This window comes from Chenopodium quinoa, unplaced genomic scaffold (genome assembly GCF_001683475.1).
Source record: "Chenopodium quinoa cultivar QQ74 unplaced genomic scaffold, ASM168347v1, whole genome shotgun sequence".
Lineage (NCBI taxonomy): Eukaryota > Viridiplantae > Streptophyta > Magnoliopsida > Caryophyllales > Amaranthaceae > Chenopodium > Chenopodium quinoa.
This window is the reverse complement of record NW_018742649.1, coordinates 790,663-818,634: the sequence shown is the minus strand read 5'-3', so window position 1 is coordinate 818,634 and position 27,972 is coordinate 790,663. Positions and strand designations below refer to the sequence as shown.

The 27,972-nt window shown below is 33.5% G+C and overlaps 3 protein-coding genes and 1 long non-coding RNA gene across 4 annotated transcripts; 3 read left to right on the top strand and 1 right to left on the bottom strand.

Moving 5' to 3' along the window:
* Window positions 1–1,188: 1,188 nt before the first annotated feature.
* LOC110721973 lies at window positions 1,189–3,138 on the bottom strand. The gene is made up of 2 exons (XR_002511496.1): window positions 2,811–3,138; window positions 1,189–1,852 (listed from the first exon to the last, which is right to left on the bottom strand). It is a non-coding gene; the product is annotated as an uncharacterized LOC110721973 (long non-coding RNA).
* A 1,982-nt stretch (window positions 3,139–5,120) lies between these two features.
* On the top strand, window positions 5,121–10,575 carry LOC110721972. Its single transcript, XM_021901203.1, has 9 exons — window positions 5,121–5,466; window positions 6,538–6,899; window positions 7,404–7,623; window positions 7,726–7,973; window positions 8,787–8,990; window positions 9,093–9,194; window positions 9,272–9,382; window positions 9,505–9,909; window positions 10,277–10,575. Exons 2-9 carry the CDS (start codon window positions 6,813–6,815, stop codon window positions 10,343–10,345), a joined length of 1,446 nt encoding a protein of 481 aa, XP_021756895.1. The 5' UTR covers window positions 5,121–5,466; window positions 6,538–6,812; the 3' UTR covers window positions 10,346–10,575.
* A 4,130-nt stretch (window positions 10,576–14,705) lies between these two features.
* On the top strand, window positions 14,706–17,519 carry LOC110721955. Its single transcript, XM_021901191.1, has one exon. The coding sequence runs from the start codon at window positions 14,706–14,708 to the stop codon at window positions 17,517–17,519; it is 2,814 nt and encodes a 937-aa protein (XP_021756883.1).
* A 6,427-nt stretch (window positions 17,520–23,946) lies between these two features.
* Window positions 23,947–27,335, top strand: LOC110721954 (protein FAR-RED IMPAIRED RESPONSE 1-like). Its single transcript, XM_021901190.1, has 9 exons — window positions 23,947–23,957; window positions 24,144–24,161; window positions 24,800–25,252; window positions 25,413–25,523; window positions 25,602–26,448; window positions 26,523–26,843; window positions 26,894–27,039; window positions 27,140–27,154; window positions 27,281–27,335. The coding sequence occupies exons 1-9, from the start codon at window positions 23,947–23,949 to the stop codon at window positions 27,333–27,335; spliced, it is 1,977 nt and encodes a 658-aa protein (XP_021756882.1).
* Window positions 27,336–27,972: the final 637 nt, after the last annotated feature.

Sequence of the window (27,972 nt, the reverse complement as noted above, 5' to 3'; positions counted from 1 at the left end):
CTCGAATACCTTAGGGGTACAGCTTAGGAAAACCCAAAAAATTAATTATATATCTTCAAGCTTAAGACATCAATTCACAAAGAGACAACACTGAAGAACATCAATGGATCGGAGAAACTCAATGAACAAAATCTAGCTTAATGCATGTTTCAATGGAGGAAATGGTTACCCCTACCCCTTTGGATTGACCACACCCTTAATGTCACTCATTTTCGTAGTGTCGAATTTCTCAGTGAAAGCTGGTGTAGGAGATGTTAAAAATGGTGGTATTTATAATGTCGGTGGAAGAAGGAAGAAGGTAAAGAAGAAGGAGATAGATTAATGGAGGTTGAAGCTTTCGACGGAGGACATTAAGGCCCCATTCTCTTCACCTTATTTTTGCTGAACTGAAGGTATTTTTATCGAAACAAAATTATATTTGCTGAACTTAAATTATTTTTACTGAACTTAAATTAATTTTACTGAACTGAAATATTTTTGCTAAACTGAAATTATTTTTACTGATTTTCTATTATAATTTTTCTTTAAGAAAACTGAATTTTACTGAATTGAACTAATTTTTACTGAACTGAAATTATTTTTAATGAACTGAAATTACACTACAAAAAAAAAGAGAAAAGGCAACGGACAAAATTGCAACAAAATGACAAACGTTGCCTTTGGTAGTAAAAGGCAACAATACTTGTTTGTTACCTTGATCTTGAACAATCTGTACTATATGACAATGCAACGGTTTAAAAGTGTTGCTTTAGATTATGTAAGACAACAATATGTAAAATGTAGCCATTTATTTTTACATAAGACAACAATTATTTTAAATGTTGTCTAAAAAGATCACAACAATTAAATTCTTGCTAATGCAATAATTTAAAAAATGGTTTTTCAAGGTATCTAAGACAACGAATGTTTTATGTGTTTTCATTGCCTTGCATAATACATATTATTTAGAACATTGGTTTTAAAATAATAATAATAAACAAATTATTGTCAATAGGAACAAAATTATTAACTATTCAATAATTTGAAAACATTAACATCAAGTTGTGTATGACAATGATAGTTGATGATTAGAAAAAATGACTAGCACTGGTAATTCTAACCTTAAAGGCTCACAAATTCAACCAAGCCAGTGCATATATGGTTGGTGAATTTGACATTTCACAACAGCATTTTTAAGCTAAATCAATGTAGAAAATAGAATATATATGTAAAAGTTACTATTTTCATACAAGTAGAATTTGATGTTAATTATACCATACAAATAATTTAAAAATAAAAAGAATTACAAAAAACTGGCTGCTATGCAAAAAAAAATAGGAAAAAAAAGACAATAATAATGTGCAGCAGCAGCACAATGTAGAAGGCGCGAAGGCGGGTAGCAGTAGTACAGCAAGGTAGCAGCAGGCCATTAGTAGGCACTTCTTAAAATCAAATTAGAACACAAATCTAATCATATTCAGAGAAAAAATGTGCTAGTGATACAAACAGAATGTGAGTAACTCAAGTATCATTAAAGTCTCCTGCCAGTTCAAATGACTGTCAAATGTTTTCAAGAACTCTTCACAAACTGCAACTTCTTTCTTTTGATTACATTATTCATCTTCTTGCTATAGCAAAATAGGCTGATAGCCTCTTCCTCCCTTGGTGGCAATATTGTGTGGCATCTTTAATTGCTTTTAGGGTAAATATGAAAATCATTCCAGGTTATCTGTACTCTACAATCCCTTCACATCAATCATATTCCTGATTGATGTGAAGGGATTGTTCCGACTGCCTACTGCTAGAAGCTAGCTGGTGCTGATGGCGATTGCCTGTTGGTGGCAGCTAGCTGCTGCTTGTGGTTGGCTGCTTGCTGATTTTACAAAATGTAGTTTTATAAAAGCAACATATCATCTTATATTGAGGACAAAAGGTTAGATCAGCAAAGTTCACTCACATCAAAACTTAGATGATAAACAATCAAAGAAAAAGTAGTATATTTTATTACAAATTAATTAAAGATTACAATACCATAATTGAGTCATACCCCTAGAGAGGTGCTAGAGAGGGGAGTAGAGAAATTGCAAGATTTCATAACTAGCACAGACACACACAAAAGAACAATTATAGCTACTTATGCTAGTTGAAAAGGAATACAACACGATTATGATTGTAACATAAGCATGGAAATCAATTAAACCCATGAGTACCAAATAAAAAATGTAAAAACTCACAGTCAAACTTGGATGTAAGAAAAGAACTTTAGCCAGAGTGAACAATAACAAAAACCAGAAGATCCAATACATCGTATTCTAATGACAACACAGGATCATCTACTTATGTTACCCCCGCAATACATCGTATACTGTTAACTATGATATAGTGTCATTCTCTAGATTGCTTATGTTAGTAATAAAAAATTTAGACAGGAAAAAGGGAATAGCAGAGCACCAAAGGAGGAAGTAGGCAATAGCTAAAGCCAAATCAAGAACGACTATTGTCTACTAATCTTGAAAAGGTCCATGAGTGTACAATATATAACTTGGCATACCATATTAATTAACCTATGCATTTTATATGTTTGTGACAATAAAAATGAGCTGAGTTCAGACTGCTGAGCTATGATACAAATATCAAACTAATTACAAAATTAGCTACCTATAAGCTTTTATTTCAGCAATGATAATCAATAGTTCATAATCCACATTATAATTTGATGAATTGTCAATTTAATACTACATTCACAATTGAAATAAAAATTAGGTAATAATGTAATATCAAAACCTAGACTGTGAAATTGACATTCTAGCAATTATAGAATGAAATCTTACCTCAGAAGATATATCAATGGTGGAGAGAAAGCTCAGAAGATGCTTCAATGCAGATTTTAGAGTACGCTTCAATGGAGGAGAAAGAAGAGAAGGAGTGTTGCTGCATAAAATTGAATAGTTAGGTATGAAATAAAAACGAAACCATTTGACATGATGTTAATTCGGGCACCATAGTTTTGGGCCGGGTTAAATCGGGTCGTGAGTAGTTTTGGATATAAAAATGGTTTTAGAAGTTTCGAGTTAGATCGAATTTTTTTTGAACTAGAGTTAGATCGAATTTAGATCTTCAATCATTGGGATTTATTGGTTTTGAATAAATAATGAGTTGATCACAATTCGGTTTAGATAGCTAAGTACCGGGTAAAGTCGATTTGAGTCAACTTTGGGTTTAGTTAAGGTCAACACCAAGTTTAGTAATTGGATTTTTTTCAGGTCGAATTTTAGATAAGGTCAACACCAAGTCAGATAATTGAATATTTTCAGGTCGAATTTTAATCAAATTGAGTATAAAATGAATTAATAAAAGTGTTGTTAGGTTGATTAGATCGAATAAAATCGGTATGTAGTTTAGTTTTATTTTATTTTATTTTTTTTTGAAAGAAGTATATAGTTGAGCATAGGGCCTGTTCACATTTATTGAACTGAGCTGAACTGAACTGATTGGAGCTGAACTGAACTAAACTGAACTGAACTGAGCTGAAATAAATATTTTATGAGAGAAGGAAATTAGAAGCTGAACTGAACTGAACTGATTGGAGCTGAACTAAACTGAACTGAACTGATTGGAGCTGAACTGAACTAAACTGAACTGAATTGAGCTGAAATAAATATTTTATGAGAGAAGGAAATTAGGAGTTGAACTGAACTGAACTGATTGGAGTTGAACTAAACTGAACTGAACTAAACTGATTGGAGCTGAAATGAACTGAAATTAAGTAAATATGAACAGGCCCTAAGTCATGAAAATCCTTAGTTTGATCAACTAATGCCTAAACACAACAATGGATGGAGTTTGGTTAGATATAATTGCATGGACATTTTGTGACTATTGAATTAAATACTTTATTTTCCTAACAATCTATACAATTTTACTTTCACATTTGTGGGATTGTAGTATTTGGTTATTTTGATAGTTATTGTTCATTTGTGTACCATAAAAAGAGGGGGTCTTTGGTTCTCCTTGTAATTGAGTGTGTATATTTTTTTTCATATTCCAAAGATTGTAAGTTTATTTTTACTTATTTTATGACATATAAGTTAACATAAGGTTTTGAAAAGGTAAATTTTTAAAAGTTCGTACGAGGGAGTAATAAGTGACTTTCAAGTACCGAGTACAATTTACCATTCAACCAAGGGGGTGTTTGATTTGGTTCATTAAAATGTACCGAAATGATATACTTGGAATCGATTGATCTCATACCAGAAATAAATCATACTAGTGTAATTATAGTTGTTTAGTTATTATTGTTGGAATGGATTCTATACTTCTTCATTAATACAATGAATTGAAATTTTTTATGGGGGGAGGTGGGTATGAGAATTGAGATTATAGGGTATTGGGTAGATTTAGAAACCCTTAGGTATTGAGGATTGATATTTATTTTGATCTCTACATGTTTTTCATTAATCTATCTATCTATACTATAAACTAATATCAACTTAACTAACCCATCCATCTTAAATTTAAAGTCTTTATCTTGATTTATTCTTCAACAATAATCTTTACTCACATATTCACATGATCTGTTAATTTTATTATAGTGAAAAGTATAGATTGGTCAAATAAATTATATTTATTGTTAAGTTCATTATTGCTAAAGAGTTTGAAATGAGCTGAAATGAATATTTTATAAGAGAAGGAAATTAAGAACTGAATTGAAAATGAACAGATTTTAAAGTACCAATTATTTTCACCAAAATAAAAACCCTTCATTTAATGATTTACAGGGTCACTTGTAGGTGTTACTTGTATTCTGAGTAACTCCTACCAATAACCTCCGACCAAACCCCATACCAAACCAGTAACACCCTACAAGTAACCCCATAATACAAGTAACACCTACAAGTAACACCCCGACAAAAATCGGTAACACCTTACAAGTAACCCCAAAATACAATTAACGCCATACAAGTAACCCTTGTCGCACCATGTGATCAGCCGCGTACAAAATTTGTAAATGTTTTATTTGTGAATAGATAAGAGTGAAAATAAATTAATAAATTAAAAAAAAAAAAAAAAAAAAAAAGTAGTACACTAGTACCGTTGGATGGGTGATGAAACCTATGAATCTAGACAATATATTAAGCTATACTAAGATTATATACAAGAATGACAGATAGAACTTGGACATTTATTTCCAAAAAAAAAAAAAACAAAGGTTTGTCGGTTTCATCTCCAAAACCCGCGAACATGGTGAAATTTTTTTGGCTCCAACAATTTCCCACTAAGAAACAGTTACTCACGTTTCACTTCTTGATCTGCTTCCCTCACTATCCAGTTACACAATTGCCTTTAGATATGCTGAGGTGCGAATTGATTAAGGGTGTATTTATTTTGCAATGAATTAGTTGATTTGCTTTTTTCTGAACTGCTCCTTTGCTTTTGAGATTGACCTTTGGTACTGGCGAAGACGTCGTTGTTCTCTGTATCTCATTAGTAAGTCTTCATTGCCTCCTTTTATATCTGAAGTAAATGGTTTCTTTATAATTGGTTGTTTAATTTTGATGTTAGATCTGAGTTGATTTTTATGACGGGTATATACTAATTTGTTTTGATCTGAGTTGATTTTTATGACGGGTATATATAATTTGTTTTGGATGTCTTTGACTTCCATAGATTTTACTTGAAAAGCATGTGTTGATTTTACTCTAATGATTGTATTATATGCATGTAATTTTAATTTTCATTTATTGTACTGTGGAATTTCATCAATAATGTAAGTTAGGCACTTTGGCATACAAACAGTGACGTTGAAAGAAAACATCTAATTTTGGATGTATAATTTCAAATATTAATACTATAAGCAATACCCACTTTCATTTACTCTATTTTGCATATTATTCATTGGTGAGAGAGATAAAGAGAGAGAGGGGGTGGGGGGAGGTTTAAAACAAGTTATGGGTAGGCCGTAGGCTACAGGGTTCTATTATGTACTATTGTACATTACCAAAATTTAAATTGAAATTGAGAAACTAGAAGTTGAGGACTAGTATTAGTTACTAACAACACATGATGCTGACTATGCAATAATTCATGATCCAATTGATTGACCAATAACAAAGTGCTCTAATCCAATCTTAATTTCATTTGGTTTCTTATGTGTACTTCTATTTTTCATAAATTTAAATTCCACTTATAGTTTGATTCATACTTCGAGGATTTCTATTTTCATAATGTTGTAGATGAACTCTAATTGAGTTATAAAGGTTTGATTTGGCGTATGGATAGTGCATAAAGTTCAAACCCACATAGCATGAGACTAGCAGTTGCAGAAACCTGATTTACTACGGTTTAACACTACTGCGTAATAAAAATCATCAACTTGATGCTTTATTTTTTTTCTCTTTGATTAATTATTTGTGTTTTGTTGGTTAGTTTACATATATTTACCCCTTAGCTTAGTTTTTGCTTTTCATTTTATACAAGCTTGCTTTGTGACAGCTTATATATGTACATATATGTGTTTTTTTCTTCTGTTTCATTGGATTTATTTTCAAATTTTATTAGCTTCAAGTATGGCAAAGAAAAAATTAACTAAGCTTGGAGCTATAAGAGGTTCTGGTGATCAGCATCAGACTCGTGAACCAAGAACACCGGGATATGAGAGAGTTAGAATGGAAAGGATCAAAGAAAATGGGTCTAAAATGAAAGAGCTAGGTTTGAAGGATCAGGCCAAGTCATTGATGGCACTAGTTCAAAACAATAGAGGCAGTCGTAGTAAGGCTAAAATAAAAAAGGTTTCAGAGGATAATGAGATTTATCAGCCTAACTAAGATTCTGATATGGAGCATGAGCTTGTTTCCTGCGGTGAAGAGTTACCTATTCCACATTCTAAATGTAATCTCAAGTCCAAGTCTATTCCATGGAAGGTAATTATATTCATGAAATGAATTATCTTAGCATGTCTCTATTCTTTACACTTGTTAATGCTGCTTAAATAATAAAGTGTTGTGATGTTATGCGCATTTTAATTGTAGTTGCTTAAAAAGTTTCTAATGTGTGCACTATTCCCATCCTTATGGCCATGAAAATATTTTATTGTTGTTTTGTTTGTATGCATTATATATATTGTGAAGGTTAGAGATTATTAGGGTATGGAAAACTTAAACAAAGAATAGATGAATACACCTCAAAATAATCTGATCAAATATTCTAAGAATATATCAAAAGAGTTGTGTCTTATCTTGATTTTGATACTATTTAATTATTCTTCCATGGAGATTGAGGAAGCTATAAAGCATGGTCAAAGATAATTTAATATTGAGTGTGGAACTTTTTTTTAATTAGATAGACATTGTTCTTTTTCATATAATGTATGTATATATGTTAGAGTATCGTACTTCTTTCTTTATTTTTTTTTTTCACATTCACAGATTCGCAAAATGAAGGCTGTGACTCAAAAATCAGTGAAAATTGCTTCAGCTTTTAAGAAATGTCGACAGAAAGTTCATCTGGCTTCTTCATCTTCTTCATCTGGTGGCTCATCTACCCCTAGTCATGCATCACAACATCATGTTATAAGAAGAGAACCTGTTGAAACACTAGAATTGGAAGTCAGACACTTAGATCAAAATGAGAATGATAAAGAAAATGGCAAGCTCTCTTTCTTTTCTATATTTAAAAATTATAAAATGTATACCTACATATGATCAATCATTATTTTATATAATTTTGGAATATCTTTGTTCATGTTAGGTGGAATGGATAAGCCTAGAAGAGGACCAACTATGTGCTATAAAGTCCATGGACGCAGCGAAGAAGAACGTTTAGAAATTACCTTGAATGAGCATGGACAGCCTATTGGTCCTGATGACAAAACTTGCAACGAGTTCACTAGCTTCTTAGGAACAATAGCTCGAAAAGCAAATATCCTACCATTAACTATCCAAAATTGGCCCATATTAAGGAACGAGAAGAAAGATGAGCTGTGGGAATATGTCATGGTGAGTTACTTTAATCAATTAAGTAATTATGCTATCATTGTTATATAAGTGTCTATACTATATGGCTTTTATATGCTGTAAATTAGTTTTATAAATTTAAGACATTTTTGCAGAGATTTTAAGATTTTTAATCGTCTTGCTGGTACTGCTGGAATGTCTCCTGTTCTTGGCACTCCCTATCAGTGTGTGTGGCTGACGTTTGTTGGGTATATAATATGTGCTAGAAGAACACAGTGGTGCAAAAGTGTGATGTAGGTGTTTCCGTGTGTGCAGCAGTAGTGTATTTTAAGAACTCTCACAAGTCTACCCTCAACTAGGTAGCCAATGAAATTTGTTTTAATCAAATAACCTGTAAAAGAATGGACTTGAGCATTCAAATGTGCTACAAACAAAATTAACAAGAATAAATAGAAAACAATTCTACGTGCTAGTAGCTACTAGTAAGAGCTAATTCTTGCCTCCAGAAGCATGAAGTAACTCCAGTTTTCCTATAGTTTCTTTTCTGATTAGTCAAACTCTCATGTAACTTAGAAGCACCAGTGCTGTTTTGGTCCAGTTCTTTGCATTAAATAACCTGTCATACTATATCTGTTTTATAAATATATGTCCAATTACTAGTAACATCAAATTAACAAACTTCATTACTTCCAACATATACACAATGCAATTTTTTATGCAAATAGTCTACACTCCTTTATGTCATTTAATAAGTAATTCTACTAGGATCTCTGAATAATTTTGAAGAATTGGAAACATTGCTTTTTCTATATTGTTCAGATTTAGTATTACTTACTTTTTTTTGTATTGCTGCAGAAACATTACATAGTTCCTATTGAGGGTAAGAAATGGGTTTTGCAAACCATTGGTTCTTGTTGGAGAGCCTACAAGTGTAGTCTGAAAAAAAATCATTTTAAAAAGTATGACAATGATAAGATGAGGATGAAGAAGCGCCCAATACGGGTTCCAAAAATAATGTTTAAAGAATTATTGAAAATTTGGCATAGTGACAAGCATAAGGTATGTAAAATAATAATTTGCTTTGACTTCCCTCCCTTATAAATGAAGTATGTAAATTCTTTGTGTTATAAAGATATTTATTAAGGTAAATTTTTTTTTCAGGAAATTAGTGAGCAAAATACAGCAAATTGTCTAGTGGGAAAAGAAAAAAATGTTATGCATACGGCAGGGCCAAAGAGTTTTGCTAGGGTCCAAGAAAAGTGGGTAAGTATTTACTTATCACATAATATATTTATTTCATTTACAAATTAATATTATCAATATTTACCAAACATGTGTAGAAAAAGGAGAGAAAAACAACAAAAAAACCAACACTAGCAGAAATGTTTATTGAAACACGCAAGGAAAAGCAGACAAAGCGCAAGCCGGGTGACCCAAGGGACAAACTAATTGTAAGATTCAAATTAATTATACATATATATATATATATATATATATATATATATATATATACTAAATTAACTTGCTGCACACATTATTCTTTGCATTAATTTTCTTATCTTTTCAAAACTAGAGAGAACTCGGAGATATAAATTCACCAAAAGATGGTGATAGTGTCGTTGCTGCTGTATTTAATTCTAGTGACAAAAAGAAGGGTAAGTTATGCCTTCAAGGAAGGGATGTTTCTTCTACTCAATTAAATCAAAAGGCTATGATGAAGGAGACCGAAAAGAAGCATGCAAACGAAGTTAAAGCTATTGAAAAATATTATGAAGATAGGAGGCAGCAAGATAGAGTGGAGTTAGCCAATGGTCTTCGATCCCTCTTCTCTCAACTTCAACAACAAATTCCTCACACGTCTTTTGACCTTGGTGTGTTTGGCTCTTTATTGCTTGATGATCACTCGGAGAAGGATGCTAATTGTCAAGATAATATGGAAGGAATGCTTCCACTTCAGTCTGCATCTACATCTAATCAGGTACATAATATTTTTAAAAAGAGTAAATTAATAGTGTAATGCTGAATTTGAGGACTGTTTTAATACCAACTTAAGACATACTACTAATCAGTAATAATCATCTCAAATACTTAGTTGGAGAGGAGGTTATTTTGAGCGAAGTTAGTTTTGACATTGTATAGATTATTTGTAATGAAATCATCCCAATTGTGATTATTCAATGGGCAACTCTATTTCAGGAATTGATTTGAAATTATAAATATTTTTATTCATGTACTACAATTTCCATTATCTATAATACAACACTAACAAAACACTAATAAAATTTTATCACGAAAATTCCTATTTAGGAATGTTGTTGAATTATTTATTTCATTTTATTTTACAGGGGGTGAACCACATGACTGATGAACAAGAAGAAGAAGCCATTGAAGACGAAGATGAAGACTTAATTTGATCATGCATGATTGACACTTATGCTAGTCCATTATTGTCACTCCATGGAGTTGTATAAACTCTACTGTCTATATTTTCTTTATTTTGTTATATATATTTATAAGTAGTATGTACAATCTTAGACATCAAGTTTATTGCACTATGTGAATCTAATTGGGGATCAAAATTTATGTAGTTATGGATGCTAATATTTGCTTGAATCTTTGAAGTTTATTGTAAAAATGTTTATTATGATAATTGTTTCTTACCTAGAGATTAACAAAATGGTCTTAAAAAATTATTAACATCACAATGAATATTTCACAGGGATCGCATATGGTGCTCAATTTAAGAATAATTCAAACAATTATCATAATAAAAAATAATTATTTGGTGGGCAGCAAATTCTAGGAGGTTGTATTTACGGGCAACAACTTATAGTTGTTGCTTTTGAAACAATTGGCAACACTCCCTTTTAATTATTAACATATACGACAAACAAATAATTGTTGCATATTGGAGATTAGGTGATAGTTTAAATTGTTGCCTTAGGTATCTCTTAGACTTGCTTTTAAAATTGTTGCCTTTGTATCAAAATGTGTTGCCTAAAGAATAGGCCACGGAGGTAAATGCTACGCCTCAATTGTGTTGCCTTAGATACAAGGCAACACTTTTTTAACATTAGGTAACACTTTTTTGTTGTTACCGATGCCTTATTTTGTTGTAGTGTTAATTTTACTGATCTAAACTTATTTTACTGAACTGAAATTATTTTACTTAATATTATTTTTTTAAGGTGAAGAGAACAGGGCCTAACTTGAGCAACATCAGCATGATGTGTAAGGTAGGTACAGTTCATGTTCTTTATGAATTGACCATTAGATATATATATATACAATATATACACACACAGACACACTAGGGTATCCTACGCGCGCGCATCGCGCGCGAAGAGTTAGCCCTTGCATAGAAGTTGTATTAGCACGTTATTACACCTTGCTTTGGTTTGGGTGGTAAACCTGGTAGTTTTAATACGTACTATTTGGTTTATGTGCCTATATAGTAGTTTTGTATAAGTATAAAAATCCACCAAAATCTTTAATGACAATTATTTTTTAAAACCTTCAAAAATTTGACAGTGTAATTTCAAAATTATTATTAAACAATATTTAGATTTGCATCCCTTCATATCTTAAGCTAGTTTAGAACTCTTAATTGATTTGCATGATTCAATAATACCTAACATATTTTTCTTCAAACGAATTTTTTTTTTAGCTTGGTCACACTAGTGGAAAAAAGGCCATCCGTAACGGGCAAAAAATACCCATCCGTAACGGGCAGCGTCCGTTAGGTATGCGGCCGTTACGGATGGCCTTTGTTATTTGTAACGGGCACCGCACCGTGATTAGGGTCACCAGGAACAAAGGCGATATCAAGTAGAACAACACCAGGATCAATCGGAAGATAAACTCGCTCCCATTCCGAAAGCAAGTCATCGGACTTCGCCAGAAGAGTAGTCAACAACGGAGACATTGACAACGACAAAGCGCAGTAGTTCGAAAATGGAGGCTATGAAATTAAAGACAAATCGCAATTCAAATTCGACATTGACAACGACAACGAAAGCACAATAGTTTTTTTCTCTAAGATTGATGGAGGAGAGGAGAGAAGGACGGGGAGGAGAGAGAGGAGGAGGAGAGGAGAATGACAAGGAGGAAAGGAGAGGAGAGGGGAGAGAGAGAGAGAGAGAGAGAGAGAGAGAGAGAGGAGGAGCGGAGAAATGACGGCTATTAGGTGAAACCCTAAAAGCCAAGTAATGGGCTCCTCTATCAGTTGGGCCAAGTTACGTGTAATATAGTATTTGTAATGGGAAAAATAGTGTCCGTTACGAATACTTATTTATTTGTAATGGGCACTAATTTGTCAGTTACAAATACATACGTATTCGTAACGGACAACATTTCGCCCGTTACAAATAAATAAGTATTTGTAACGGACACTATTTTGCCCGTTACGAATATCTTAATTGTAACAGGCAAAACTTTGCCCGTTACAAATAGCCTGTTACGAATGATATTTTTTCCACTAGTGTCATACGGAGTAATAATATGTGAAATGTTCGTTGTAGCTATAAACATAATAATGTAAGTTCAATGTTCTACGACCATTTAATATCTATATCTATATCTAATACTAAAGCTATAACCACTTAGTTATATTTTTCCTCTTAAATTCTCTCCATATTTAATACATTTTTTCTATCATCGATGTCCCTCGATTTTAGGATTTTAAAGTTATTTATACCTCTTGATAACATCTGCTCAAATATCATTATTTAATATGAATGTCATTTAAATTCCACGTTGTTTATGTGCGTGCCATCAAATAATGTACAATTGAAAAGCTAATAAACCTTAACAATAATTGTAATTAAAGGACAACAAAATTGTAAATAAGAAGAGCAACCACGAAGGAGTAAAAATAAATCATCTCGTGGTAATAAACAAAGTCTTCGTACATACATTTGTTTTCCATTTTAAATAATAATAATAACATATGAAGTACAAAACACTATAATTATTTTATTTTTAAAAAAAGGCATTACAAATTTTTGTTAATAAAAAACTTTGTATTAATTGATGGTATGTTTAATGAAAAAAAATTAATTAAATATATTAATGCGAGTAAACGTATTAATGAGGGTAAAAAAGTAAATATACATTTTTTTACACAATTTTTTACATATTTTTGAGGGTATAGTTGATAGCACACTATTCCTACACTAGTAGAAAAAATGTTATTTGTAACGCCCTATTAGTAACTGGCGTATATTATTATGCTAGTTGCAGAAGCATCAGTAGTAACCGACTAAGATAATGCCAGTTACAAATTCCATGACATTAGTAACCAACGTAGTAAATGTCAGTTACTAATATGTGGTGTATCTTTATTTGAAATTTTATTAGTAACTAACTAAATAAATGTCAGTGACAAATGTTCAGTCACAAAAAATTTGACTAAAAAACTTGTAACTAGCTTACAAACGCCAGTTACAAATACTTAGTCAAAGAAAGTTTGACCAAAGCGTTTGTAACTAGCTTATAAACGCCAATTACAAATTTTAAGTCAAAAAAAGTTGAACAAAACATTTGTAACTAGCTTAGAAACGCCAGTTACAAATAACAAGTCAAAGAAAAGTTGACCAAAACATTTGTAACTAGCTTACAAACGCCAGTTACAAATAATAAGTCAAAGTAAAAATTTTGTAACTAGCTTACAAACGCTGGTTATAAATAATAAGTCTAACAATAATTTTTATTTTTTTAAACCAACAAATATTAAGTTTCTAGTTTACTTTTTTTTTTGAAGGAAAGTTTCTAATTTTATACTTTCTCTTAATTTTTTTAATTTTTGATTAAATTTTTTTTTTTGAAAAATAATATCAAGTCAAAGAAACTTTGACCAAAAATTTTGTAACTACATTACAAGCGCCAGTTACAAATATTAAGTCAAAGAAATTTTGACCGAATATTTTGTAACTGACTACGAAGAGTCAAAGACCAGTTACAAATACATTGTCATATATATGAAGTAAGGACTTGATATTTTTTTTTCCCTTTGGCTCCAACTTCTTGCGCAACTTGTTCCTCCTACAGCTTCTTCCTCTTACTTCTTCCGTAACTTCTTCAATCAGAATTTTTTGTTTTTTTTTTTTGTTTCGAATTTGGGTACAGAAAAAGTGGTTCTAGATCGAGGTTTAATGGTATGTAATTTTTCGAATTAGGGTTCTTGTAATTTTCCCTTTCTTAATTCAATAATAGCCCTAATGTTTTAATTGAATCTTGTTTTAATTGAATCTTGTTTGCTGATAATAATTATGTGATATTGTTCATTTAATTTTATGTATCATCGTAAAATTTTCGTTCGATTGTTTAATTGATGTTTTGGTTGATGTTGATTTCAAGAGAATGAGAGTTGTGAATTGAAAATTGAGGTTGAGGGTTTAGATGATGAATTATTAATAAGATTGGCAAAATTGTTGTGTCTGAAATTCATGGGATTAAGATCTGAGGGTTTAAATTTTGATATTTTATTGCATTCATAACTGTTAGGAAAGATATTATCATATCTTTAGGATATATTATTTGATTATGCAAGATATATTTCTAGTTTATCTTAGGAAAGGTTTGTTAGTTTCCTAAGCTTGATAGGTTTTGATATGATCTCTTGCTTGGAGCCCAAGGGGCAAGACTTGTATAAATATCCATGTTGGTCGAATGTTTTGATCAAGAAATACAATTCTAAATTTTTCTAATTCTCTTAATATTATCATGGTATCGGATTTAAGGTAATAACAAAATTAAAATTTTTTTTAGACCACCATGGCCGACACACCACCACCACCACCTCCTAAAATCGAGTCTAACTCGCCCTATTACCTTGGACCTCGAGATCGTTCGGGTGATTTTATAACTTCTCAAAGACTTAAACTTGACAATTACAATGAATGGTCTCACGCTATCTATATTGCATTATCTTCCAGACGCAAATTTGGTTTTCTTGATGGCACAATCACGAGCTATGCTCCTCCTTGCACAAAGGATGATTGGGTTACGATACATTGTATGCTCGTATCGTTGCTTATGAACACCATTGACCCTGAAGTTCGTTCTACGCTTTCGAACTATGACAATGCTAAAAAGCTATGGGATGATTTGCAAGAACTCTTTGGACTTGTGAATGGCCCTCGTATACAACAAATAAAATCAGAAATCAGTCGGTGTAAGCAGCCGAAATCCATGCATGTTGCGGTTTATTTTAGCAAATTATCGGTCTTATGGGATGAGCTTGATAAACATGAACCTCTAATCAATTGCAAGTGCGGCAAGTGTACATGTGATATAGAAAAGCAGCATATTGCACGGCGCGACGGTGACCGACTCCAGCAATTCTTGCTCGGGTTGTATTCGGATTTCTATGCCGCCTTGCGCTCCACTCTTCTTTCTCAAGATCCCCTGCCTTCATTAAACAGAGCGTTTCAAACAATCGCTCAAGAAGAACGTGTTAGAGGAATTGCCAACCATAAAGAAGAACCCCCTGAGGTGGTCGGCTTTGCAGCCCGGATGGAGAATAAACCGAAGCCACGCCTTTCGCGTGCGGAGAAGGCAGCCCTCGTATGCACCTATTGCCAGCAGAAGGGTCACGATGCAAGCACTTGTTTTGCGAGACATGGTGTGCCCGAGTGGTATACCGAGAGATATGGGTTGAAGGAGCCCAATAAACGACCTGTGGGACGCAGCAATAATACCTCTGATCGAGGACAGAACACACAAATTAAAGCCAATGCCACCCCTCCTACGACTGCCCCTGTTTATCCACCAGCCGCTGCACAAATCCCACCACTCTCGGCCGAACAGTGGCAGGCAGTCATGGCTGTCATGGGGAACACCCAACCCCCACCCCATCGTGTGAATGGTAAGTGGATTATCGACACCGGATGTTCTCATCATGTCACCGGAAATCTTTCATGCTTGACCGATGTGCGTGAAGTGTCTCCTTGTAATGTGGGCCTTCTGGATGGACAGAATGTTATTGCCATGAAGGAGGGAGTTGTCAAACTCACTGAAAAAATCACTCTTTCTAATGTTCTTTTTGTGCCTAAATTAAATTGTAACTTAATTTCGGTTTCACAATTGTGCTTTACTAGCTCTTGTGAAGTCATAACTAACTCTCTCACATGTACTATACAGGACCAACGCACGAGGGAGGTGATTGGCACGGGTGATCTAAGGGATGGACTATACTATTTTCGGGAGGAGGCATCCATAGCGGCCGTTTCTATCGAAGACTCGTCCAATTTGAAGCTTTGGCATAGACGATTGGGACACCCTTCCGAGAAAGTTGTAAAGCTCCTTCCTTTTCTTAGCAACTCTAGGGGTCATTTAAATAAAGATTGTGAGGTGTGTCATAGATCTAAACACACTAGGGACAAATTTCCTTTAAGTGAAAATAAAGCTTCTCGTATTTTTGAAATTGTTCATTGTGATTTATGGGGGCCGTACAAAGAACCCTCTTCTTGTGGTGCACACTATTTTTTGACTTTGGTTGATGATTATTCTCGTGCCGTATGGATATATTTATTGAATGATAAAACGGAGGTGTTTAAGATGTTTATGTCCTTTATAGCCATGATTGATAGACAATTTTCTCAGAAAATTAAAATAGTCCGTAGTGATAATGGCACTGAATTCTTTTGCTTGAAAAATTATTTTTTGGCTCAAGGCATTATTTTTCAAACATCTTGTGTGGGAACCCCTCAACAAAACGGGAGAGTAGAGAGAAAACACCAACACATTCTCAATGTTGCTCGTGCCCTTAGATTTCAGGGGGGGTTACCAATTTATTTTTGGGGAGAATGTGCTCTTGCGGCGGCTCATCTAATTAATAGAACACCAACTGTCCTTATAAACAATAAAACTCCATATGAAATCTTATTTGGCACCCCACCATTGTTTAGTGAGTTGCGGGTTTTTGGGTCCTCGTGTTTTGCTCATAATCAAAGGGCAAAAAGTGACAAATTTGCGAGTCGTAGTCAAAAGTGTGTATTTGTTGGGTACCCTTTTGGTAAAAAGGGATGGTATTTATATGACTTGGATAAAAAGGAGTTCTTTGTCTCAAGGGATGTTCGTTTCTTTGAGGATGTGCATCCATACTTGGATGCCGACGGTACAAATATTGATGTTTCAACACCTAACATGGATGCTAGTGTTGACTTGGGAGGGGACTTGGATGCTACATACATACTCGATGAAGACCAAGCCACCCTCGACGAAAAAAGGCAGCAGCAGCCGCCTGTGGTTACGGTGCCGCCACAGCCGGCTGTGGCTGCTGTTCCGACCCCCGAAGCTACGGTCCAAGAGGACCCGACAGCAGCAGCCACGACCCCTGATGACATGGGGCGTGGTCATCGACAAAAATTTGTGTCGACTAGACTCAAAGGATTTGTGACTCATGCTCAGGTTACCCGAAATAGTCCATCTTCTTCACCTGCTCCAGTTGCTCCACCTCCCCCAGGTATGTCGTATCCTATAGCACATTATGTTAGTTGTGATAAGTTTTCTGCGAAACATCGAAATTTTGTTGCAGCTATAACATCAGGTAAAGAGCCTCGTTTCCTTCAAAGAGGCAATGTGTGATGAAGATTGGAAGCAAGCAATGAGGGAAGAAATGAGTGCTCTTGAAAGCAATGGCACGTGGACTTTGGAAAATTTGCCTCCCGGGAAGAAGGCCCTTGGTAGTCAATGGTTGTACAAAATTAAGTACAAATCTGATGGTAGCATTGAGCGTTTAAAAGCTCGATTGGTTGTCTTCGGTAATCATCAAACCGAAAGTATTGATTATGATGAAACATTTGCTCCCGTGGTCAAGATGACGACTGTTCGTGCTTTCCTTGCTATAGCTGCTTCGAAAAATTGGGAACTACATCAAATGGATGTGCATAATGCTTCCCTTCATGGTGATTTGACTGAGGAAGTTTATATGAAACTCCCACCAGGTTTTACTACAGATGAACCGGGTCTTGTTTGTCGCCTTCGCAAGTCTCTATATGGTCTCAAACAAGCTCCGCGGTGTTGGTTTGCCAAGCTCACTACCGCTTTGAAAAGATATGGTTTTGTACAATCATACCCGGATTACTCTCTCTTTACATATACCAAGGGGTCTATTCAACTCAACGTTCTTGTTTATGTTGATGATTTAATTGTGTCCGGAAATAATTCAAATGCTATAAAATTGTTCAAGCATTATTTGAGCACTTGTTTTCACATGAAGGATTTGGGTGTACTAAAATATTTTCTTGGCATTGAAGTGGCTAGGAGTAGTAAAGGGATATTTTTATGTCAACGCAAGTATGCCCTTGACATCATATCAGAGACGGGTCTTCTTGGGGCCAAGCCTGTTCACACGCCAATGGAGCAAAATCATAGATTGGCGCATGCTAAAGGGCCTCTACTGACGGATCCGGGTGCCTATCGACGCCTTGTTGGGCGCTTGGTTTATTTGGGTGTCACTCGACCAGACTTGACTTATTCGGTCCATGTATTATCTCAATTCATGAAGGCTCCTCAACAAGAGCATTGGGATGCCACTTTAAGGGTGGTTCGATATCTTAAGTGTACTCCAAGTCAAGGTATTTTGCTTAGCTTGGATAGTGAGCTCTTGTTACAAGGTTGGTGCGACTCCGACTGGGCAGTGTGTCCTCTCACTCGCCGCTCTCTGTCGGGGTGGTTGGTGTTCCTAGGGAAGTCACCGATTGCGTGGAAAACAAAGAAGCAGGCCACGGTTGCCACTTCTTCTGCCGAGGCTGAGTACCGTTCTATGTATGGAATTACTTGTGAAATTAAATGGTTGATAGGCTTACTTCTAAGCTTGGGGATCCAACATTCCCGAGCAGTCCCTATTTATTGTGACAGTCAAGCAGCAATACACATTGCTCAAAATCCCGTGTTCCACGAACGCACAAAACATATTGAAGTGGATTGCCACTTTGTTAGAGATGCCGTGCAAGAAGGACTTATTTCTACTACTCATGTTCGCACCAATGAACAATTGGCTGACATATTTACGAAAGCCTTGGCTCGTCCTCAATTTGACTACCTTCTTTGCAAGTTGGGCACATTCGATCCTAGTGCTCCAACTTGAGGGGGGGTGTTAGGAAAGATATTATCATATCTTTAGGATATATTATTTGATTATGCAATATATATTTCTAGTTTATATTACGAAAGGTTTGTTAGTTTCCTAAGCTTGATAGGTTTTGATATGATCTCTTGCTTGGAGCCCAAGGGGCAAGACTTGTTAAATATCCATGTTGGTCGAATGTTTTGATCAATAAATACAATTCTAAATTCTTCTAATTCTCTTAATATTATCAATAACTCCTTAAAGTTATTGATTAGTCGCACTTGTTCTCGGAGGATCAGTTTGCTTGGTTAACTTCAGAAGGCTCGTTCTCCTTCGTTACGAGGTCTTTTTAGGTAATTCTTTTTTTTGAAATTGGGTGAAATTTTGTCTACTTTCTGCCTACAAAATTTCAGATTTTTTCGAGTTCTTTTTCTATTAAACTGGACTGTTTTCCGCAACTGTGTCAGTTTTAGTCCGAGTTAATAGTTATTGCTGTTTGTGTGCGATTTTGTTCCAAGTTATGCTGCGAGTTCAAGTTTTTTTTAATGCTTATTATAATGAGTAAATTAGGTGCTAGATGGTGGCAGATATTGAGGGCAACATGTTTCTCAGACTATGAAGATCATATATAGTTCAGTTTGTGAGTTAATCTCATGTATTTCCTGTTAATCTTTGCATATAATTATAAGGGAAATTCCCATTGATACACTTCAGGTTTTGACTTTTTCCAACGGTACCACATTTTTTTTTGACTTCCTAATGATACACCCAAGTTTATGACTTACTAACTCACGTGATTAAGTCTGTTAATCAGACGTTAATAAGTTAGTAAATCTTGGTTAAAATATAATTTTGTAAAAAAAAAAAAAGAAGACTAATTTACCCCCTTTTAAACCCTTCCCTCCAACGATAAAAAACCCTTCCCCTTCCATTTATGTCGATTTGACATAAACCAAACTCACTTTCAAATTTCATCTCTCTCTCCTCTGCTCTCTGTTGAATTCACGAAGGGTTTGCAAGGGAAAATTTGCTAATTTCGTTGGTCTACAAAGCCATTAGAGGGAAATCTTGCATAATTCAGGTACTTTAGCACTACTACTGTTCATTTATGCATGATTTGGTGCATTTGTTTGATGTTCTGTTTTAATATGCTATTTTAGGTTTAATTCATGATTTTAATGATGTATATTTGTGCGATTTTAGGGTTCTTTCATGTATATTAGGTGGGGGCTTATGTTTGTTCAATTATTGGTTTAGAATATGGAATTATATTGAATGAAATGACATGATCATGTTTGATTGATTGTTGGATAATTGAATTGGAATTGATTTGCATGTTGTAAGTGTGTGCATTGTTTACCTTATTTTGCAGAATGGGTGATGTTGTGATAAGGTTTCATTACTGGGATAAACATGTTGATATTGATGTTGACTTAGATAGATGTAATTTGATGGACTTGATTATGGATTTTGAGGACACTACTGCATTAGGCACTGAGTATCCCTTAATCAACCCTACCTTTGGTTATGGTCACAATGAAAAGAATCACCCTTTACTAAATGATGCTGATTTTTTAAGATGATTCATACCCTAGGTGACTGTGAGATGTATCATATTTGGGTTGGGTTTGCCAAGAAACCAAGTGCCTTAAATAGAATGATCAACAGGTTAAGGAACAAATCCAAATCTGCACAACCAATTGATGCACCTTCCCAAACATTGTGAAAGACTCATCAAGGGAGCATTGGACCATTATTTCTGATAGGCAAAAGGCAAGTACTTTCCTCTTTGTGTTTCAATTTTTTGATTGTTTTGCTATGATATGAGTCTATCCCTAAGTAAGCTTATAGTGTTTGCATTAACCCAATTCCTGACACACATCAATGGCCTGCAGATGAGTTAGGTACAATCATCATGCCTCCTAAAATGAAGAGGGGAATTGGAAGACCACGTAGGAATAGAAAGAGGGAGGAAGGTGAAGAGCAACCTGGAAAAAGGTCCAAAACAGTCAAATGTAGCAAATGTGGTTGCTTTGGCCATAATAAGACAACTTGTAAGGGAGGGTTAACTGGGAAAGAACTGAAGTCAAATGAGCCTGTTGTCATAAAAAATCCTAGGGTCAGAGACCAAAGTAATGCAGCAAAGGCAGCTAAGGCAGCAAAGAAATCTGAAGAAGTTGGATCTCAGTCTGCAGCTTCAGCTAAACAAGCAAAGGGACAGAAGGGCAGACCCTCAGCTGAGGAAGCAATAGTACTGACAGCTTCACAGTTGCCTAGCCAACCAGTGCCTATGTCTCAATGAAAATCAAATTCTCCAAGCTCCTAAGTCTTTTGTTCTGCAGTATAGTGGCATATGCATTTTGATAATTTTATAGAAAGTCAAAACTTGTAGTTAACTCTGTTTTTTTGTCATTTGGGATGATTTTTGCTGTTGTTATTTGGTAATTTAGTAGACAACTTTACGATTGAAAGTTGGATTTTTGCAATGTTCCCAAATAACCTATATATATTAATGAATGTTGGCAACTGATGTCATTTTGTCTATTTCAATTTGTCCCACATTTTAGTTACTTTGTCTATTTTAGTTGATCTCAATATTAAACATACACAGTCAATGATATGTTTGCAGCAAGGGAGCTTTAATGGAGATGAGATAAGTTTGTAACAATGGAAGAGAACTTTAATGGAGAATAGAAGAGGGGAAATTGGCTTTTTTTAGGGAGGGAATAGGGTTTGAGAAGTTGGAGGGAAATAACAGACAATTTAAGGGGAAAAATTTGGAGGGAATGGATTAAAAAAGGGGTATATTAGTCATTTCATCTTTTACTAAGCCTAAGATGTTAATTTATCAAGTTATTAACGTCTGATTAACAGACTTAGGTACGTGAATTATAAAGTCAAAACCTTGGGTGTATCAGTAGGAAGTAAAAAAAAATGTGGTACCATTGAGAAAAGTCAAAACCTGGAGTGTATCAATGGGAATATCCCTAATTATAATAATCTCATGTATTTCCTGTTTATAATCTCATGCTAGTATTTCCTGTTTTCTACAAAAAAAAAAAAAAAAAGGAATATGCCAAAGCTGTGTGATGTATCAGTTTGTGAGAAACATCAATTTCTACTTTTTCAAGAACAGGGCTTACTTAATGTAAATCATGTGTGGAGTTGAAAGTGCAAGTTGGCATTTTTTATGATGTTGGCATTGCTGGTGGCGCTTCTGGAGTTGCCGGAGGCCTCGTTCACCCCTATTCTCCTAAAGGTAGTTAGCTACAAGTATTGTAAAAGTATATAATAATACTATAAGTTTTACTAGCATTACAACTCTCAAATCTAATGCTATAAGTTTTACTTACTACCACTTACATTACAACTCTTGAATCTAATGCTATAAATTTTACATCAGGGGCATATTGAGGCCACCTATTAATAACAAGATATTGGATGTCATGCACCAGGTTATACTTCATTTCACAACCATAATCCGTTTCATCTCCTCACTTTATAACTCTAGCTTCTTATTTGCGGAATGCTCTCAATAGTCTACCAACTTGTCCAATACATACCCTTGATGGAACTACTGCAAGGGACCTTATACCAAACTTATGTACCCCTTTCAACACAACCTTCTTAATGCCTCTAGATGTCGATCTTAATCCCCGCAACTGTCTTAAGGTGTGCTACTGCTAATCATCTTATTACTTTTTCCCTATGCTGAATGTTTTTCATTTCATTATGTTCTTTGTGCCAGGACCTTTTTCTCGCAACTCAACATTTGGTCAACAAAATCTCGTCAATAGGCTTCCCTACTAAGGAAATTACTTTGCACAACAAACTTGTAGCTTCACTAAGTCAACTAGGAGGTTATTTCTTATACCATCTTTAGACATCAAGTGATGGAGTGCTTTCCCCTCACCTAACTAGATGAAGTTTGTTTATCGAGATGAATATGATTCGATCATAGTTTGTCTCAGTTATTTAGACTTAATTTTTTAGTTGAAAGACTAAGCTAGCTTTCTTGTTGATGTTATGAGTATTCGCATATAGCTTAATAAAACAATATACTCCATAACACATTTCTGTATATCTACTTTTATTTTACGTACTGGTTATTGTTATTACATTCCTAAATTTTAAATTAATAATTTTTTTTTTTCAAGTTTTAATTGTTTTGTTGAAAGTATAGTTTATTTTGTTGTATTGTATGTTGTAGGTGAAGTCTAGTTACAGGGAATTATTTGGAGTACGTGTTATGTTAGTTGAATTGTAACAGGTTTTACCACATTTGACAAAGGGTCGTTCGGTATGGTATACTACCAAGCTTGTTGTATTTGAATCAAATATTTATTAAAAAAATACATTTATTAGTAACTGGCATAATCTAGTGCTAGTTACTAATAGATTTTTTTTTTAAAATAAAAAATACTATTTGTAACTGGCGTTAGGATATGCAAGTTACAAATAATAACCTATTCGTAACTGACGTAACCTAAGGTTAGTTACAAATAGTATGTTTTCTAGCTTGGGAAATAGACTAGTAGTAACTGGCGTTAGTTTAGGTTAGTTACGAATAGTACATTATTAGTAACTAACATTAGCTAGTTATAAATAGTTTTCACTAGTTGTAACGGTGGCATTCGCAACCAACAATGCCAGTTACAAAAAGTCAATTTCGCCGGTTACAAATAGCATTTTTTCTACTAGTGCTAAGAGTTATTTTCTACTTTCTATAAGGTAGGGATATATATATATATATATATATATATATATATATATATATATATATATATATATATATATATATATATATATATATATATATATATATATATATATGGGATCATGTGAGAACCTAAGCATAGAATAGGAACTAGAAACTAATCTGGTGCGTTGATCTTCCTTGATCCAATGGGTGACATCTTACCCGCGTTTTTTAATTCAGAAATGGCATTTTGGTAATTTTGCCAAAATGAATGACCTCCTTTCTTTCTCTCTCTTTTCCATTCAGTTTCTCTCTCTACGCGTCCACATTTTCTCTCTCTAACATCAATTTCTCCGCCGTGGATTTGAGTTCTTCGACTTCGCGAATTTTTTTGCCCAAATATTTCGTTTTTGATATTTTATTACATCGTATTCTTCAGGTTTTTTCATTCATTGAGGTAATTTTCTAATTATATTTGTATTTTGTTTGTTTATTTTGATTTCATTGTTTATTTTGAGCTTATTTTTTCGATTTAGGGTTTTTATTGTAATTTTTCTTAATTTTTGATTATTAATTGTTCTTTGAATTATTCTATACAGTTTATTGTTTGATTTTGGGTTTTATTTTTACGATATTGGTTTTTAATTCCTATTTTATGGTTTTACACTTACGGATTCAATGTAGTTGTGTCTGCATATAGTTGATATATTGTTTGTTGTTATTAATCTAGTAGTATAATTTGTTGTTGTTTTAAATTACTTTTTGCATTCAGTCATTAACTTTTCATTATTAGTTTTCTATTTTCTTCAAGTTTTTTAATTTTTTTTATTTACTTTATGCTTTGAGTCATCTACTTTTTAGTATATCTCTAATAGTTTTTATTAGTATATTTTTTAAAAATATTGTTTACTTTTAGTTATAGTTTATTTACTTTTATTTACTGTTTATTTACTTTTTCCTTTTATTCATTAATTTTTCAGGAACATGTGTGAAAGCGTAGAGCATATTTTTTAAAAATATTGTTTACTTTTGGTTATAGTTTATCTACTTTTATTTATTGTTTATTTACTTTTTCGTCTATTCATTACTTTTCAGGAACATGTCTGAAAACATAGAACATTGTTCTTCTTCTGTCACCACTGAAGATAACAATGTAAGAATTTTTAAAACACCCACTCAGCCTTTGCTTCCTAAAATATATTATAATTCTAGAGGTGATAAAGACTATATGCCATGTTCTTCTGAAAACAAACCTTTTGTTGGAATGTTATTTGATATCCTTCAAGATGGTATTGCCTTTTATTACAAATATGCTAATGAGTGTGGATTTAAAGTCCGTTCTAGTACTACTAAATCACAAAAGAATAAGAATAATCCTACTAGTAAAGGATTTACTATAATTAAATATTTATTATGTAGCAAAGAAGGGTATGTGACAAATAACAAGAAACCTGGTAAACAAGTTGAAGGTGCTTGTTTAAAGAGAAAGACTGTGAAGAGAGTTGGTTGTCCTGCTAAGATAAAATTTAGGTTCTGTATTGGTGGGAAGTATATATATGGTGTATTGTTTTTAAGAATATCATTCTCACCCTTTTTCTACACCTATTACTAGGCAGGTTACTAAACATGAAGTTGGTTTAAATTTTGCTCATAAGAAGTTTATTTTTGACAACTCAAAGTTAAATATAGGGGTTGTTATGTCTTATAGGATCATGAAAAAACTTTGTGGTGGGTTTCAAAATGTCAGGGGCAGTAAAAATGATTTCAAAAATTTTTCTAGGGACTTGAAAGTTTATATCTCTAATGCTGATGGTGCAATGTTTGTTCAGAACCTTGAACAAAAAGTGAAAACCAGTAAAGGGGGTTATTAATTTGATTACTGTGTTGATGGAAGTAGGCATTTGACCCGTGCTTTTTGGGCTGATGCTATTGGTAGAAGAGATTATCAATTATTTGGGGACTCTTTATCTTTTGATTCTACCTATGATACAAATAAATATTCATTGGTTTTCTGTCCTTTTACTGGTGTTGATAATCACAAGAGATGTGTTACATTTTGTGTTGCTCTATTATCTAAAGAAGACATAGATTCTTTTTTGTGGCTATTTGAAACTTTTTTGAAGTGTATGGGAAGAGAACCCTCTTGTATTATCATCGATCAAGATCCTACAATGGGTATTGCCATAGAAAAGGTTTTTACCAAGACTAAACATAGGCTATGTATGTGGCACGTAATGAGGAAGGTACCTGAAAAGCTTGGAACTGCTTTTTGTAATGAAACTGATTTCCTGAAAAAGCTAAGTGCAGTAGTTTGGGATAGAGAAATTGATCCTCATGTATTCGTTGATGGCTGGAATAGTGTTATGGAGGAGTTTAACCTATTTATGGGTGGGTTACTGCGTTCTACATCTAGGTCTGAAGGTGAAAACAGTTTCTTTTGTAATTTTATTAATCCTCATGTGACCTGTGTTGAATTCTTTGTCCGTTATGAAACTGCTCTTGATGCTCAAAGGCATGAACAGGATGAGTTGTACAATCTTAATAAACTTGAGCCTCAATTGGTTACTAATTTACACTTGGAAAAGCATGCTGCTGTTGTTTATACTCGTTCCATATTTTATGATTTTCAAGAAGAATGCCAGGCAGCCTGTTTTTCATGTGGTGTTGAAAGTTGTAGTTCTCTGTATGGAGATGGTGTGGAGTTTTCAGTTATTGTTTATCATGAGAAAAGGAAAAATTTTGATGTAAATTTTGACTTGGCAACATATGAGTCAAGTTGTACTTGTAGAATGTTTGAGAATCAAGGTGTTTTATGTAGACACATTTTGTTTGTTATGAAAGGAAAGTTATACGAGAAATTCCTTATGCTTATATCTTGAATCGTTGGAGAAAAGATGTTGTGAAGAAAGCTTCTATCATAGATGTTGCTCCGGATGATGCTTCTAAGTATGATAAGAAGAAGCAATTGGTCAGTGATGTATGGTCCAAGATTTTCAGTTGTGTGAGTTTAACTGATCAATCTGAGGATGATTTATCTAAGCTTATTAGGACATTATCTTCATTTGAGGAGCAGATGATATCAAAGAATAATCTTGAAAATGCACCTAGTTCAAAAGAGGTGAAAGATGCTGATATTCAGGTTTGGTTGGGTCAAATGAAGTTGATGTAAATGTCTTGCCTCCAAATCAGTGTCTTAATAAGGGTTCTGCCAGAAGTTCAAAGACGTTGAAGAGTGCAAAAGAAATAGCTACTGAAGAAAAATCTAAAAAAAGCAGAACTTGTAGAGCTTGTGGGCAATCTGGTGTTTCCCATTACAGTAGAAACTGTCCAAACAAGTAGTCTTTCAGGTATTTCACTCTTAAGTGTGTTCTATTTACTTTAAACTTCTATTTATTTACTTTAACACTAACTTCATTTACTTTTTATTTTGTGCAGGTGTTATTATACTTGGTATTTTTTATTTGGTATTTTACCTCTTTACCTTTTTTATTTACTTTAGGTTTTAATTTATTTACTTTACATTCTAATTTATTTACTTTAATTTGTGACATATAACTAATGTTTATTTTTGTGCAGTTATTTTAATACTTGGAAATTAGAAGTTGTTTTGGAAGATCAAGATCAAATTTAATGAACAAATATTTTTTATTATTTTTATTATTGTAATATTTTTACATTTAATATAATTAATTGTACTACAGAACTTAAGTTTAGTTTGTTTACTTTTAGCTATTATACTTTAACTTTATAAAATATTTCATTTACTTTTATCATATTTTATATCTTATGAATTATTTGATTTATATAATGTTCTTCCTTACAAAATTAAAGATAATTGCATGTATTATTCCCTTTTTCCTAGAATACTTGTTACCATATCCATTTTTTGTTCTAAAATACTTGTCACATTTTTCGTGGAACCCGAGTTGACAAGAGTATTTGATACCGATTTTGAACATGAATTGACGTGTAAATGACCCGACCTAAATGTAACCCATATATTATTGACTTGCTGATTTCAACTTGATTATAACCCGTAAAATTATTGACTTGAACCAATTAGACTAAAATTCTAGAATTAGTTAATTTTCTAACCATTAATTATTGACTTTACTTGAATGTAATTTGACCGGTTATCAAACTCACCTAAACTTGTACCAAATCAGATACCGATTTTGAACATGAATTGATGTGTAAATGAGCCGACCCAAATGTAACCCATATATTACTGACTTGGTGATTTCAACTTGATTATAACCCGTAAAAGT

Bases quoted from the DNA above. Each gene is read 5' to 3' on its own strand.
- LOC110721972 (XM_021901203.1), top strand. From the start codon at position 6,813: ATGGAGCATGAGCTTGTTTCCTGCGGTGAAGAGTTACCTATTCCACAT. The intron at 8,991-9,092 runs GTATGTAAAATA...TTTTTTTTTCAG, and splicing joins GGCATAGTGACAAGCATAAG to GAAATTAGTGAGCAAAATAC. The intron at 9,383-9,504 runs GTAAGATTCAAA...TTTCAAAACTAG, and splicing joins ACCCAAGGGACAAACTAATT to AGAGAACTCGGAGATATAAA.
- LOC110721955 (XM_021901191.1), top strand. From the start codon at position 14,706: ATGGCCGACACACCACCACCACCACCTCCTAAAATCGAGTCTAACTCG.
- LOC110721954 (XM_021901190.1), top strand. The intron at 25,253-25,412 runs GTATATATATGG...TATGTCTTATAG, and splicing joins AGGTTCTGTATTGGTGGGAA to GATCATGAAAAAACTTTGTG. The intron at 26,449-26,522 runs GTAAATTTTGAC...TGTTTTATGTAG, and splicing joins AGAAAAGGAAAAATTTTGAT to ACACATTTTGTTTGTTATGA.